The sequence below is a fragment of the Hyperoodon ampullatus genome (assembly GCF_949752795.1).
Source record: "Hyperoodon ampullatus genome assembly, chromosome: 12".
NCBI lineage: Eukaryota > Metazoa > Chordata > Mammalia > Artiodactyla > Ziphiidae > Hyperoodon > Hyperoodon ampullatus.
In genome coordinates, this window is record NC_136925.1 from 565800 (window position 1) to 580037 (window position 14238).

The window sequence follows — 14238 nt, forward strand, 5'->3', positions numbered from 1 at the left end:
CAGGCGTCAGTGCCCCCTACGATGCACCCTTCAGTGCTAACCTCCAGTCACGTTCTCTACAGCTGGTTAAACTCAGCTCTTTTTGACCAAACTGCAAATCAGAGTGCCTTTTTCTTCACTTGATGGTTAATAGTATAAATTCTGTTCCCTGTCCTACAGGTTTTGAAGACTTCCAAGACATGTTTTCTCTCTCTCTCTCCCAAAAACAAAGTGGGGTTTAGGAAACCTAGATTTTTAATACTAGTATTTCTGTTATAGATTTAGAAAAATCCATTCATAAATTCAGCTGGCCTCTTTTATCCAGATCACGTTGCTTTCTTCCTGAGGGCAGTACATAGAAAGCACGGCCTGTGTGGTTAAGGAATGCAAGTGGGTGAGAAGGAGTATAGAGAAGGGACCCAACCAAAGCCTCTTCACATCTCAGAATCATCCCAGGAGATTAACAAGGAAATAGGAGGAAAACAGTTTGGAACAATGCATGTGGTCTCAAATTTTCCACATACAAGTAAGTTTTACCGTTTTGGTTTTTGTTAAATTGTAGGGCTGATGGTGTCATGAGGACAATGGCTCCTGAGAAACTACTGAAGAGTATGCCCGTACTACAGGGACAGATTGATGCACTGCTGGAATTTGACGTATGTATCTCACCAGAAAATGCTTCTTACACAATCATGCTGCCTATTATTTGAAGGTGGGCTACAGATAAAGAATTTCCTCAGGAAACAGATTTAGGTCTCCCTCATATAGTTGAATTAGATGAACACGTAGTTTAGGCTGTCAGTGAGGAATAGAGGATTTTGGTTGTCCACATTGTCAGAGAAGTTTACAGGTGTTTACTTCAGTCATGGAAAACTACGAGTGGTGCATTCTTGGATTCCCATGTTCAGAGCAGGATGGTGGCCTCCAGTTGTGTTTGACAGAATAAAGTAGCTGCAAAACATATGTTCAGGCAGCTAAATACCCCAGCCTGCTATTAGGAACTATTTTATACAGTCTGTTTAAATGGCACCATCCATGGAAGAGAATTATTTTTGTTTTGTCATGGTCCTTCTTCCTGCCAATACCAACGTGGCTTGTCTCTTAAAACCAACCCTGTATCTTGACTGTGATGGTGGATACACTAACTTACACATGCGATAAGATGATATAGAACTAAACATACATACAACAGGTAAAACAGGAAATCTGAGTAAGATGGGTGGATTGTACTGATATCAATATCCTGGTTGTGATATTGTACTATAATTTTGCAAGATTTTACCTCTGGGAGAAACTGGTAAGTTGTACATGGGAATCTCTATTATTTTTTTTACAGTTTCATGTGGATTTACAGTTATTTCAAACTAAAAATTTCACTTAATGAAACATACCTGATTTGTGAAAATAAAATGTTCTGCCATGTAGGAAGATTCTTAACTCACATTGTTATCTTTCCTCTGTTTTGGTGGTTGCGTAAAACAAAGGTTTTCCTCAAATATTAGTAACTAAGATCTCTGTTAAGATTATGGTTTTGTCTATCCTAGTCACAATACCCAACTCCTGTGAAATTTCATTTAAAGCAGCAAACCATCTTACTGTTTTTTGACAGATTTTACAGTAAGGACATCACTAGGTATATATGGAATTGCTTTTCTCTTAACTTTTTTTCTTATTACTCATTTTTCTTTGCTTTCCTTACCCTTAATGTTGGTACTGTGTTGCTTAAAGGAGAAAAGAAGTCAGAAAAGGAGAAAGAGCAGAGCATGAGGAGTTGTGAGCAAGGACTGGGAAATGGAGAGAAATTGTTCTTCTTTGTGCTAGTGATTAGAGTATTTGGTGGGTGGGTGAATACTATGAGTCTCCAGAATTATTTTAGGGGTAGCCGGCTAAGGCATGTTTTCCCTATGCTAGGCTTCCTCTCTGAGTCACTGCAGGCCCCTGGAGCCTGAACCCTTCCACAGAGATCATTACACAGGGGAAGGAGAAGAATGTAATATGGCATAGTAAAAGCAACAGGAGTCCAGGTGTTCAAAAGTTGGATTTGATTTATCTGTGGATCATTAATCAAATAGAATGTATCTATGTCTTATAGTTGATAGGACTAACTTCATTGACTTAAATTGAAGCAAAAAAATAGGCAATCCAGTTTTTGATATTGGTAGTGTTACTCAAAGACTTACGCAGCATTTGGTGAATATGAATGAATTTCTTAGCAATCATTTGAGACTTCTTAACATGCTCTGAGAAAAATTGTCATTTAATGATCTGCAGTTCACTTATGAAATTTTCATCTGTTTCTAGGTACATCCAAATGAACTAACAAATGGTGTCATAAATGCTGCATTTATGCTTCTTTTCAAGGACCTTATCAAACTTTTTGCTTGCTACAACGATGGAGTTATTAATTTACTTGGTAGGTAGAACTACTGAATGGTGTCTGTGAAGAGAGACTATATCAGAATGCAAAGATTTGGATGCTGCAGACTTCATAAAAATCTAAATACACGGCTCATTCAGGTCACATTTCTGTGTGTGTTCTTATGTCGAGATCAAGTGCAGGGAATGGAAAGCATTCTAGGTATTTTCAGCAGAAAGAGATTTCATACAGGGATTCTGATGCTTACAAAATTTTGGAATGACCGAAGGAGCAGGTTCTAAACTTTGCCTTTTGGAATAAGTCCCGTAACGATACATAACTGTTCCACTGTGCTGACAACTACCTCTGATGCCTCCCCTGGAGATGCTCCTATTTTGATGTAGTTCCATACATCTCACTATCTTTCATTTGCCATAAAGTGAAAATCAGATAGATACACTGCTTGACGTTTGGCCTACAGTAAAAGATTTCTTTCTACTGACAAGGTCACCCCTTTCTGGGGTATAATGATTCAGCAAACCACTTCCACCTAGTGTCAGTCTGAGAAAACATCTCTAAACCAAGCTTGAATTGGTTTTTTCCCCTCTGTCAGCTGGTCATAAGGATCTCCCCAGAGGCTATAGGCATGACTGGAGGGAGAAGTAGCCGTCCAGAAGATGTAGATATGCTGGGTGTATGAGCCACCTGTTCATACAACCTACATGGGTATTCAGGCACTGCTCGAGGCTGATCGCTTATATTACCGCCTCCATTTGATGATGGAGTATATTCTTGCATTTGTCTAGCTTTATGGTTTGGTGTATAAGATATCACTTGAGGTCTTATGATCACTTGGTATTCTCTGGTCAGAATTTCAGTCTCTAGAGGCAAGCCTAGAGCAGTTTTTCCAAAGGAGATCAGTTACTATCTGAAAAAGAAATGGCCTTGCTCCAAAGCGCTAGAGGCTTCTGTTGTATTTTCCTACTGGCATGTGCCAGAGTCGTCCTGCAGCATTTGGATCTGCTGTACACACTTGCAGTGCCTTTAGCTCTGCAGGAACAAAGGCCCGAGTGGCCCCAGGTTGGAGCAGTTGCAGCGTCTTCCTTGATCTGGGCCCTGCTTCCAGCTGACACCATACACCGATACTCCGTTTAGAGCAGCACATACACATGTTGTCTATGTTACCTCCAAAACCAAAAAAAGCTCAGCAAAACTTTTGCCTGCATTTTCGTTACAGAGAGTGCAAGGTGAAGCAATGTGTCTTTCAGATGGAGGGACCTTTGGACCCGCAGAAACTGCATTGATGTAACAGGTCCCTGGGCTTTCATAGGTTCTCTCTCCTTCCCCTTGACCTGCCTGTGACTTATTAGGCACCTAGCATACCTGAAATTCTTTCCCACCAGCCACAGTCAACCTGATGTCATCAAATGATATCCAGTGACATTATGACAGCCAGAGAGGTTAATATACTTGAAATAAGACAGTGACCATGTACTGGCATCCCTGCCAGATGAAAGAAAACTACTTCTGCTGGGCTGTGTCTACTGGGGTAGATAGAAAAGAACTTGCTAGTTTGATAGATGCTTATCACGTGTCAGCAACTGTGCTGATTTTATGCTGGAAAGGAGGACACCTCTGGATCGCTGCAGGTAAGAATCATCGCCTGATTAAGTTTCCAGTAACCTACAGTTCATCTCTAAGATTCACTCATCTTTTGCACAAACCAGGTATGCAAGTTAACTGGGAATATGATGGAATTGCTACCCTGTATCTTTGTAGAGATCATGAAACCAATGTGGGGATCCTGCTAGGTTTAAAGTATTTCTGTGTATTTCAAAGTATTTCATCTATGTATTCAGGAAACTGGGGAAATAACCACTGATAGTTTCATGCATCCACTGGATCTAATTTTTTTTAAATCTCCTAATCCCCAGAAAGCCTCCACTCATATCTGTAGAAAATATAGTGACATTTTGGATCCCCAGAGACTAGCATCGGCTTAGAGTCTGTGTCCCTGAAAATTCTGGGTATGTCCCCTTTCCCATGTGTGTAGTCACTTTGGTAAATGTCCCTTTGCAGAAGCGTAGGAATAGATGCTTTTGGCTGTGTTTCAAGGCTCTTACTCAAGAATATCTGGAGGGCTTATTAAAATTGAGGTTGCTAGATACTAAGAGTTTCTAATTCAGTAGGTCTGGGGTAGGGCCTGAGAATTTGCATACCTAGTGAGGGCCTGGATGGTGCTGGGTTTGGGGGACTAGTTTGGGATCTAACTATGTTAGATCCACTTCCGGATGTTCAGGCCAGCATTTTTTTTTTTAACATCTTTATTGGAGTATAATTGCTTTGCAATGGTGTGTTAGTTTCTGCTTTATAACAAAGTGAATCAGTTATACATATACATATATCCCCATAACTCTTCCTCCTTATATCTCCCTCCCACCCTCCCTATCTCACCCCTCTAGGTGGTCACAAAGCACCGAGCTGGTCTCCCTGTGCTATGCAGCTGCTTCCCACTAGCTATCTATTTTACATTTGGTAGTGTATATATGTCCATGCCACTCTCTCACTTTGTCCCAGCTTACCCTTCCCCCTCCCCGTGTCCTCAAGTCCATTCTCTACATCTGTGTCTTTATTCCTGTCCTGCCCCTAGGTTCATCAGAACCTTTTTTTCTTAGATTCCATATGTATATGTTAGCGTATAGTATTTGTTTTTCTCTTTCTGACTTACTTCACTCTGTATGACAGACTCTAGGTCCATCCACCTCACTACAAATAACTTAATTTCATTTCTTTTTATGGCTGAGTAATATTCCATTGTATATATGTGCCACATCTTTATCCATTCATCGGTCAATGGACACTTAGGTTGCTTCCACGTCCTGGCTATACAGGCCAACATTTTCAATCGGTGCTTCTTGGCATGTTCACCCAAATTGATGAATTATCAGTGACATCACAAAAACGAACGTAATGGTCCTTCTTTACTGCTCAGAACCTTTAGAATTTATTTGAATTCTCTAGATTTTTATCAATTAGGATTGCCTGATTCAGGAGGAAAAAAATACAGGACATCTCATTCAATTTGTATTCAGATCAACGTGAGTAACTTTTTTAGTATTAGTAAGTCCCATGGAATATCTGGGACCTACTTATGCTAAAAATTATCTTTTACAATTTAAATTTAACTCAGTGTCTTGTATTTTATCTGGCATCCTGACTGCCAGCATGAATTTGCACAGTCTTGCACGTCTTTTAGCATGGATGTTTTTTTCCTCTAGAGTCAGGCTTTGTACTTGTCTCCTGAGGACATGCTGGATTGCTGGGTTCTAAATCTCATTCTAGGTATTGAAGCAGTTGGCAAGGGGAAGGGGGTAAGAAGTCGAGGGACAGAGCATGAGGAGAATTTTTATTCCCTCGTGGAAGGTGGGTTGATCACAGGATCTCCCAGCAACGCAGGACCAGCCTCTTCAGACTGAGAAAGAAAAGTTTTTCCAACAAGGGTAGTTCATTTTGGTTTGAATCTACCCAAGTACTTTCCTTTCCAGTTTTCTTTTTCAATAAGAGTCCTAACTTTCACAAAGGAGACCATGTTGAAGCTGGAAATTTAACTTGCCCACATACATTATAATTCAGCAACTCACAAGATTAGACTCTCTGACTTTGGCGATGACAGCCCTGTGTCTGTAAGGATACGATTATTTTAGGGCAGCTTGGAGTACCACAGTCTGACTGGAGCCTTGAGCCAGTCATTTTATTTTATTTTTTTTTATTTTTATTTTTTTTGCGATATGCGGGCCTCTCACTGTTGTGGCCACTCCCGTTGCAGAGCACAGGCTCCGGATGCGCAGGCTCAGCGGCCATGGCTCACGGGCCCAGCTGCTCCGCGGCATGTGGGATCTTCCCAGACCGGGGCACGAACCCGTATCCCCTGCATCGGCAGGCGGACTCTCAACCACTGCGCCACCAGGGAAGCCCGAGCCAGTCATTTTAAATCCTGTGTTGTCATTTTCCTTTTTAAGCTCTCCAGTGGAGTCGGGAGCAGCCGTCCACCCCACAGTTCCATCTGCCTTGTTCTCATCATGGTCTATCCCAGCAGCTGCTTGTTCTGATAAGCTTCATTCCAGGTGCTTATTTCAGAAAACCACAGGTCATAATTTAAGTAATTATTTTGCTCCTGTGCAACACAGATTCCGAGAATCCCATTCTCCACTAGTTGCAGGTGGTCATCACTGCCTTCAGATTCATTCAGGTTATATATCTAATCCCAGATTCCTCCCTTTGACATTTTTGAGGGTCTGATTTCTACAGCCTCTTCAGCCACCAAATACTGTGTCTATGCAATAAACAGAAACCACTCTACTTATTCGAAGTAGAAAGGGATTCAAAACAAGGGGTTAGGTCTTCATTTAATTATGGGAAGCCTACAGGAACTGGTTCTGGTCTCGGCCTCCTGAGATGCTCCTGAAGTAACCAGTTCTTGTGCTCTAGGGAAGCTACTGCTTGAGAGGCCACTACTTGAAAGTATGCTGAAACAATCTCGGCTGCCTTACAACACTAGGGGGCTGGAGAATGGACACGTGAAGCTATAATCCAGGGAGTAGGGAGTCAGATCAAGTGGCTGTGACTGTGACAGTTATTCCCTAAAGCCCAGGAAAGCTGGAGGGTGACAGTGAAATGCTGTGAAAGATAGCTCACCCTCCAAGGATCTTATCACTTGCCATAAGAAACAGCTGTTCAGGTACAGGAAGCCTGTTGCTGCTGCCTCAGTTTCACCTTCCAGATCGCCCACAGGTCTGTCTAAAGTGCAGAACTAAATCTGCATCCAGATCCCTGGCTTCTCATGAGTCTAGAAAAAGATAGAATGGAATCGGGTGAGCCAGTCACCAACATCGAATACAGTGCCCTGGGAGGTTTTGCCTTTCCTGGGGAGAGATTCCTGCCCGTGGTGTGCAGTTCAAAACCACATCACCTTTATTTCAGGTGAGGGAGTTTGGTGGCAAGCCAAGTAAGATAGACTTCCATTTGCTTTTGCTGGCTGATCTTAATCTTCTTTACAACTCATAAATGTGAGCTTTTGCTAAAGTTCATGTCCAGCCATCTGCTGTTTTGCTTTCTCTGTGTACTCTTCACTGGGAAACTTATTATTTCCATTATGAGGAGTCTCACCTCTATCCTTTCAGTCCTTCCCTTCCTCCTGAGCTTCAGTTTTGCACGTCTGCTTATTTGTTGACACTTAAATTTAAATATTGTGTTCTTACCTCAAACTTGGAGTTGCCCACTGACTAAAATCTGTGCCATCAGAAATGAAGTTCTGTTGCTTCATTCTCATCCTCTCGCCCCAGTGTACCCCCGCTTCATCCCCACTTCTGCTTCGTGAACGTTGGACTTAATGCCTTTACCATTGATTCAGCAATTAAAGATGTTGTCATGTGACTCTCCTCTGTTATTGTCTTGGACACTCCTTCAATGCTGCTCTGCTTTACTTTATGTTGACTTTACAGATGGAGTGTATAAGCATGCATTTTCTCCTTATATTAAAATAATAAACATTCAACGTATATTTTTTATTTCATTTAATTTGAAAAAGAGAGTCTCTTGCCTAAGATTAGGAGCAGAAAAGGAGAAGAGTTGTACCTTTTCACATTAGAGACCTAACCTTTCAAAAGTGGTAGTTGTACATTCTGGCCTCACGACACTGTGGTGTTGAGTGGCCTTCATTCAGCATTGTCAACTTGCTCTTGTAAAAGTAACACTCTAGAAGAGAAGTATATGCAGTATCCCAAGTGTTTTGATACAGGTTTGTTTTTTGTTTGTTTACTAACTAAGCGCTAGGAATTAACTTTATAAATTTATCATGGGTGAGTCTTAGTCAAGGACTTCATGACCAGTTCTCTACATCTACTGTTGGAATCAACAGTGGTGCAAATCTTAGCAAACATTTTATCACTGTAATGAAACTCTGACGCATGAGTAAGAAGATGATTCCCTTACTGACTAGTGGTCGTTAGTAATAGCCTACATGCAAGGTCTCAGTTTGTTTCACAGGGATGAGAAACCTTTTCATCTGGTTCTTTTCCTCGGACAGTTATTCTGCAAAAGTCAGTACTAATATGACAAGGGAATTTATCAACACTTTATAAAGTTTCACGTTACAAATGTCAATATTTGATCATTTCAGATACTGAAAATCAACATATGTTATCTTTATTATGAAAGAAAGAGATTCATTTCTGGGTGACCCATCCCCTCTGTTAACAGTGTTAATTTCTCTGGTCTCTTAAGCGGGTGAGGAAACTTTACAGCTTTGCATTGATCAGTACATGTTGCTTTTCTGTGTCATTACCACTGTTACAGAAACACTTATGAGATTATAACCTAAAACCATCATTATTGAAACTCTTTTGTCGCTGAATCCTAAATTACCACAAAAGATACAAACAACTTAAAAAGCATCCAGAGGAGACAAAAAAACACTGCTTAAATTTTTGGTGCATTGGTTCTAAGAGGAGATTGAGATTATTCAGTTTGATTTCTCTTTTTGTGTTATCACTGAAGATCTGATTCAAAGAAATAAACTTATAGTAAAGAAAAGTAATTTAGACACTTGGAAGAAATTGTTTATGTGAAGATTGTTTAAAAAGAAAGGTGGGGCTTCCCTGGTGGCACAGTGGTTGAGAGTCCACCTGCCGATGCAGGGGACACGGGTTCGTGTCCCCATCCGGGAGGATCCCACATGCCGCGGAGTGGCTGGGCCCATGAGCCATGGCCACTGACCCTGCTCATCCGGAGCCTGTGCTCCGCAACGGGAGAGGCCACAGCAGTGAGAGGCCCGCGCACCGCAAAAAAAGAAAAAAAGAAAAGAAAGGTGTGTTTTACCAGAATAAGTCCTAATTTTCAAAGGTCTAAACTGAAAAGATTTGTTCCCCTATAACACCATATTTCCGTCTCTAGCTTAGAAGACAGGGTGGGTGGACAAAGAAAGTATACTTAAATTTGGCCGTTTTGTAAAAGACCCACTTTCCTCTCAAATCCTAACAATTAGAAAACATTATGTGTTTGTTTTCTTGATCTTTTTGCTTCCCTCGAATCCCCTACAGGGGAGGTCCATGTTAAAAGTAAAATTACCAAAAGACTGTCAACAGAAGGTAATGAGTAGCTACCCTCAATAATTAGTTCTTTGTGTAATTATATATTATTAAACCTTTCTTGAGAAAATTAAAAATACTTTTGAGGTAGTAAAATTACATGCCGAATGAAATCCAGAACTTTCAAATGTGAGAGAGCATAAAAATGGCATATGCTTAACCATGTGCAAATATGAAATAAGATACTGAGCCATCAGTTATGATCCAGGGTTGCCAGGGAGCTATTGTAGACACTGGCCGAGTGTGTCTCCGTCCGCAATGTCAGTAATTTTTGACTGAATGAATGGATGAATGACTGGCTGGGGAAAGCACTGTTAAAATGCTAGTTTTCTTCAAAACATGTATGGAGAAAATACACTCTCATACTACAATTATAATTCATCACTGAATTCTAGTCTTGGGAGGCAGAAGAGAGCAGCAAAAGGACCCTTTGTTTTTCTGTCTAGAAGGCTAAAAGTTGAGAAAGAGGATACGATTATGGACTAGAAGGGATGAAACTCCACTATTTTATAACAAAAAGATGTAATGTTTGAAAGAAATAGTTGATGACCAGTAAAAGCAAGTATCACTTATATGGAGTGTAGACAATTTAAAGAATTCTTTAATTCAGGGAAGTTTATAGATTATTGCTTTATAATATATAGATTATTGCTTTATAGTGAACTAGTAAGAAAATAAGGATTCTGTAGGGTGCAGTTTTAAATTTTGAGATTGTTATCAGCAAGAATTTGATGCTGTTTTCTGAAACAGAATATTACAATATATGTATCATGAAGTATACCTGTTGTGGCAATATATTCTTCTACATTAACTGTATTTTCATTATTTAAATTGTTTCATGTGAGACACCTTAGAACATAACACCTTTCCTAAACTACTCAGACCTCCCTTGTTTAGGTGTTTTTAATATTTCCCATAAGTTTTAGTGCCAAGTGTTTTGATTCAAACATTAAAGTTGTTAAGTAATAGTATCAACGTAAGCTTAGAAGAAGATTGAATGTAATACACTTTTCGAAATGCTTATCTATCTCTTCTAGAAAAGTTTTTTGAAATGAAGAAAGGACAATGTAAAGATGCTCTAGAAATTTACAAACGATTTCTAACTAGGATGACACGAGTGTCTGAATTTCTCAAAGTTGCAGAGGTAAGTAATATTAACACATGTATCTGGAGTAAACAGTAGAGTTCATAATCTGGCATGACATTCTGCCACAGAGTCACAGGTTATTAGGGTTGGAAGTAGCCTTGGAAGACATTTCATCCTGTTTCTCACCCAGAGCTGTGCTCTGCACTCTTGCGTTTCAATCAGAAGATATCCTGTGTCCAAATAAATGTTTCATGGATGATGAGCTCACAGCTTTGCAAGGTGGTTTGTCCCCCCATCTTACCTCATGGCTGTCCTTGATTGTAAGAAAGTGCTTCCTTTGTATTGAACGGTAGGAAAAAGCCCTTAGAAAAGCCTGTCCATTGTTCTTAGCATGTAAACGATAAACCCTGACTTTCCTTACTTTGTCAAAATGATTTCAATACAAGGAAAAAAGAAAACAAAGTATAATTAATTTTATAAAGTTTATAAATTGTGTCTTAAGGATGTCTCTTTATACGTAATCACAATAACTGTGTAACCATACAGTTGTTCCTGAGGTTATCTGTAAATTGGTGTCTTCTCTTATGAAATCCAACGATTGACTCATAGTGGAAATTATGACATTTTATTACATTCCTTTGTCAGGGTGACAAATGGGTTCTTATCTTGCTTGTCAACTAACTGATTGCTAGGGCTGACTGAAGTGTTTTATGGGAAGGGTTCTGAAGCTCACCAACAAAGCATAAAATGCTGTGGACGTGGGACATTCATGCCATGTTTTTGCTGTTTTCGCCATTTTCAGAATATGGCACAAGAACAGACATTTTATACACATAGTTTCAAAAGCACTCTAGTCCAAGCATTATTCTTCACATTTCATTTATTCACAGGAGTGATAATTGTCACATTCAAATTCCAAAACCAAAGTAATCTTGCAAAGTACTGTCTCTTGAGCTTAGATCCATACAGTTTATAATCAGAATTTGTTAAAAAAAATCAATATGGGAAACAAAAGGTAAAGATTAGCTTAATAAATTACATATACATTGAAGCATGTTCATGTATATTTCCATGGGTTTATTGATGTTGGTGGCCTTTAAGGAAGGCTTGAAACTTTTGCTGCTACACAAGTTTTATTTTTTGTATTTGATATGATTTTCCCATGGTTCAACTGTAATTATCAATGTAATCTAGCAAAATTTTCCTAATTTCTTTCTGTGAGAAGATCAATTATACCTAAACACCCAGGGCAGAAGGTTATTTCACTGTTCAGTTAATTCCTGATGCACATGCTTCCCAGTGTTCCCATCTGATGTTGTGTATATCGAAAAAGTAAAGAGCTGGACGTGTTACAATTTGGGGTAAATATTTCTCTAATCAGCATAATAAGGCTGGCTCAAGGTCTCCTTGAGAAAAGGGGTGGTGATATATCAGTTCCTTCTATTCTTACATGTAAAATTTTACTTTGTGTCTCTTGATAACCTCGTGTTATCACACGTCCATTTCAGGCTGCTTAGAAGGAGGTATACAGAAATTAGATGTCATTTTGAGAGTTTGTCTTTAAACAACATAATAAATATTTTAATTTTATTCAAACATTATGACTAAGACTTTTTATAGAATGGATACTAATTTACAAAATTATTTTTAATAGAATAAACACTAATCACAATGGGTTAACCGTTAGTGTTTTCTTTCACATTTAAATTGCATTGTTCATAATTTAAACACTTACTGGATACCAGTGTTGAATGGTTTGGTTATGATTGGTAAATACAGTTTTCAACAAATACACGAAGCTTCTCTTTTCTACCAAGCAGTGCTTGTGTGGTGTACATATGTATGGACTCCTACCCAATAAGCTACCCTGTTGTTAATACCATTTGCCTGAAGAATGTGTAGATGACTTGCAAGAATGTTGTTTTTAAAATACAACACTATATAGGCTATATGGCAAATGTTAACATTGTTTCCCATCATATTAAAAGAAATGTGGAGTAATTGAATAATTCCTATGGATATATTCAGATTTTGCAGAGGAGTTGCTTGAAGTACAGAAAACTTCCTGTGCTTTGAATTCTTATACTGAAGTATCCTAAAGCAGACAACTGAAACTTTGTAAAATGGTTATTTTACAAGTAATAGGCATGTCTGCTAAACGAACTTACCTTAGTTTGCTATTCCAAGGTAAATACCAACTCATAGGAGTTATGTCTCCCAGAATACTTGCAGATAGAACGTGATGAGATTTCTGTAATACAATCACACTTCATCTCCATCCTCCAACTCCATTGTGGTTCAGAAGTTCAGGACAGTAAGAATAGCACTGTAAAGGAAGAATTCCTTTAACAGAGTTACACACTTAATAGAATCGCATCACCTTTTAAGGAGGTGATTCCAATATTAGGGACCCATAATGCTTTAATTTAAAAAACACTGACTTCATTCATATTCATATTTATTTTAATGGATCATCTCAAGAGGTATTGAAATACGGAAATAAATAGAATGAAGTTGCCTTCATTTATAATTTCCATACTTTGAAAGAATGGGAGTTTAGGGCAGACATAAGACAGCCCCCAGCAAAGAATTATCATCCCAAAATGTCAATAGAACCAAGGCTGAGAAACGCTGCGTTATTTTTTATTTTTTATTTTTTTTAACATCTTTATTGGAGTATAATTGCTTTACAATGGTGTGTTAGTTTCTGCTTTATAACAAAGTAAATCAGCTATACATATACATATATCCCCATATCTCTTCCCTGTTGCGTCTCCCTACGCTGCTTTAGATATAGAAAATGCAAAGGAAAGAAGTTAGCTCAGCATTTGGCACACAAGTGGACTTGCCCCTCTCCAGTTTACCTTATTGTCTTTCAGGAGCCGACACTTAGGCTTCCTGTATTTGCTTCCACATTTCCATCAGCATAATGAAGCACTTCGTTTCTCACAGAGAGACTTGCGTTAACCCGCTTTGTTTCTTTAAGCCTCAGTTTCATCATTTATATAGAATGAGAGAATGAAGTTATGATTTGTATTTTTCCCCAGCTTTTTATTTTGAATAATTTTCAAACCTACAAGAGTTGATAAGCTTGTATAGTGAACACCTGTGTACTCTCTTCATTGATTCACCTTTATTAATACATTCCCATATTTGCAGTCTTGATAGCACTTTCTATTTCTGCCCCTCCCTCCCTCCCTTCTCTTCATCCCCCAAGCTACCAAAATTTAAAATTCACATTTGCTTTTATCTAGTAACTCCACTTCTACAAATGTGTCCTACAGATGTGTCCACACAGGTGCAAAGTGATGTGTGCAGCATTGCTTGCAATGGCAAGGGATTGCAAGCAACTTAAATGTTCATTAATAGGTGACTTGTTAAATAAATTTTAAGACAAGGAATCTGTTTAAAAATGAGGAAATTCTGTATATTAATATGGATATAGTTCCAAGATGTATTGTTAAATGAAAAGTATAATCCCAGTGTATATAATACACTATTATTGTATAATAATGCGGGAAATAACTATGGATTTACTGTTTCCTTGGATATGCATAAAGAAACTCTGGAAGGATACGTCTTGGATGTCACAGTGGTTCTCTCTGTGTGAGGAAGGGTGGAAACTACACCCTGAGCAAGTTATTAAAATTCAGTGAACATTCCCTGTCCAG

At 38.9% G+C, this 14238-nt stretch overlaps 1 protein-coding gene across 29 annotated transcripts in view; it reads left to right on the forward strand.

Moving 5' to 3' along the window:
• The window catches only part of SNAP91 (synaptosome associated protein 91), a gene marked incomplete at both ends in the record, with an annotated part of 154046 nt that overhangs the window by 54519 nt on the left and 85289 nt on the right, over positions 1 to 14238 (forward strand). For all 29 annotated transcript variants that reach the window (XM_079716444.1, XM_079716417.1, XM_079716439.1 and 26 more), the window contains 3 exons: positions 542 to 635; positions 2281 to 2392; positions 10518 to 10624. In XM_079716444.1, coding sequence (XP_079572570.1) covers positions 542 to 635; positions 2281 to 2392; positions 10518 to 10624 — 313 coding nt within the window. The remainder of the gene's footprint in view (positions 1 to 541; positions 636 to 2280; positions 2393 to 10517; positions 10625 to 14238) is intronic.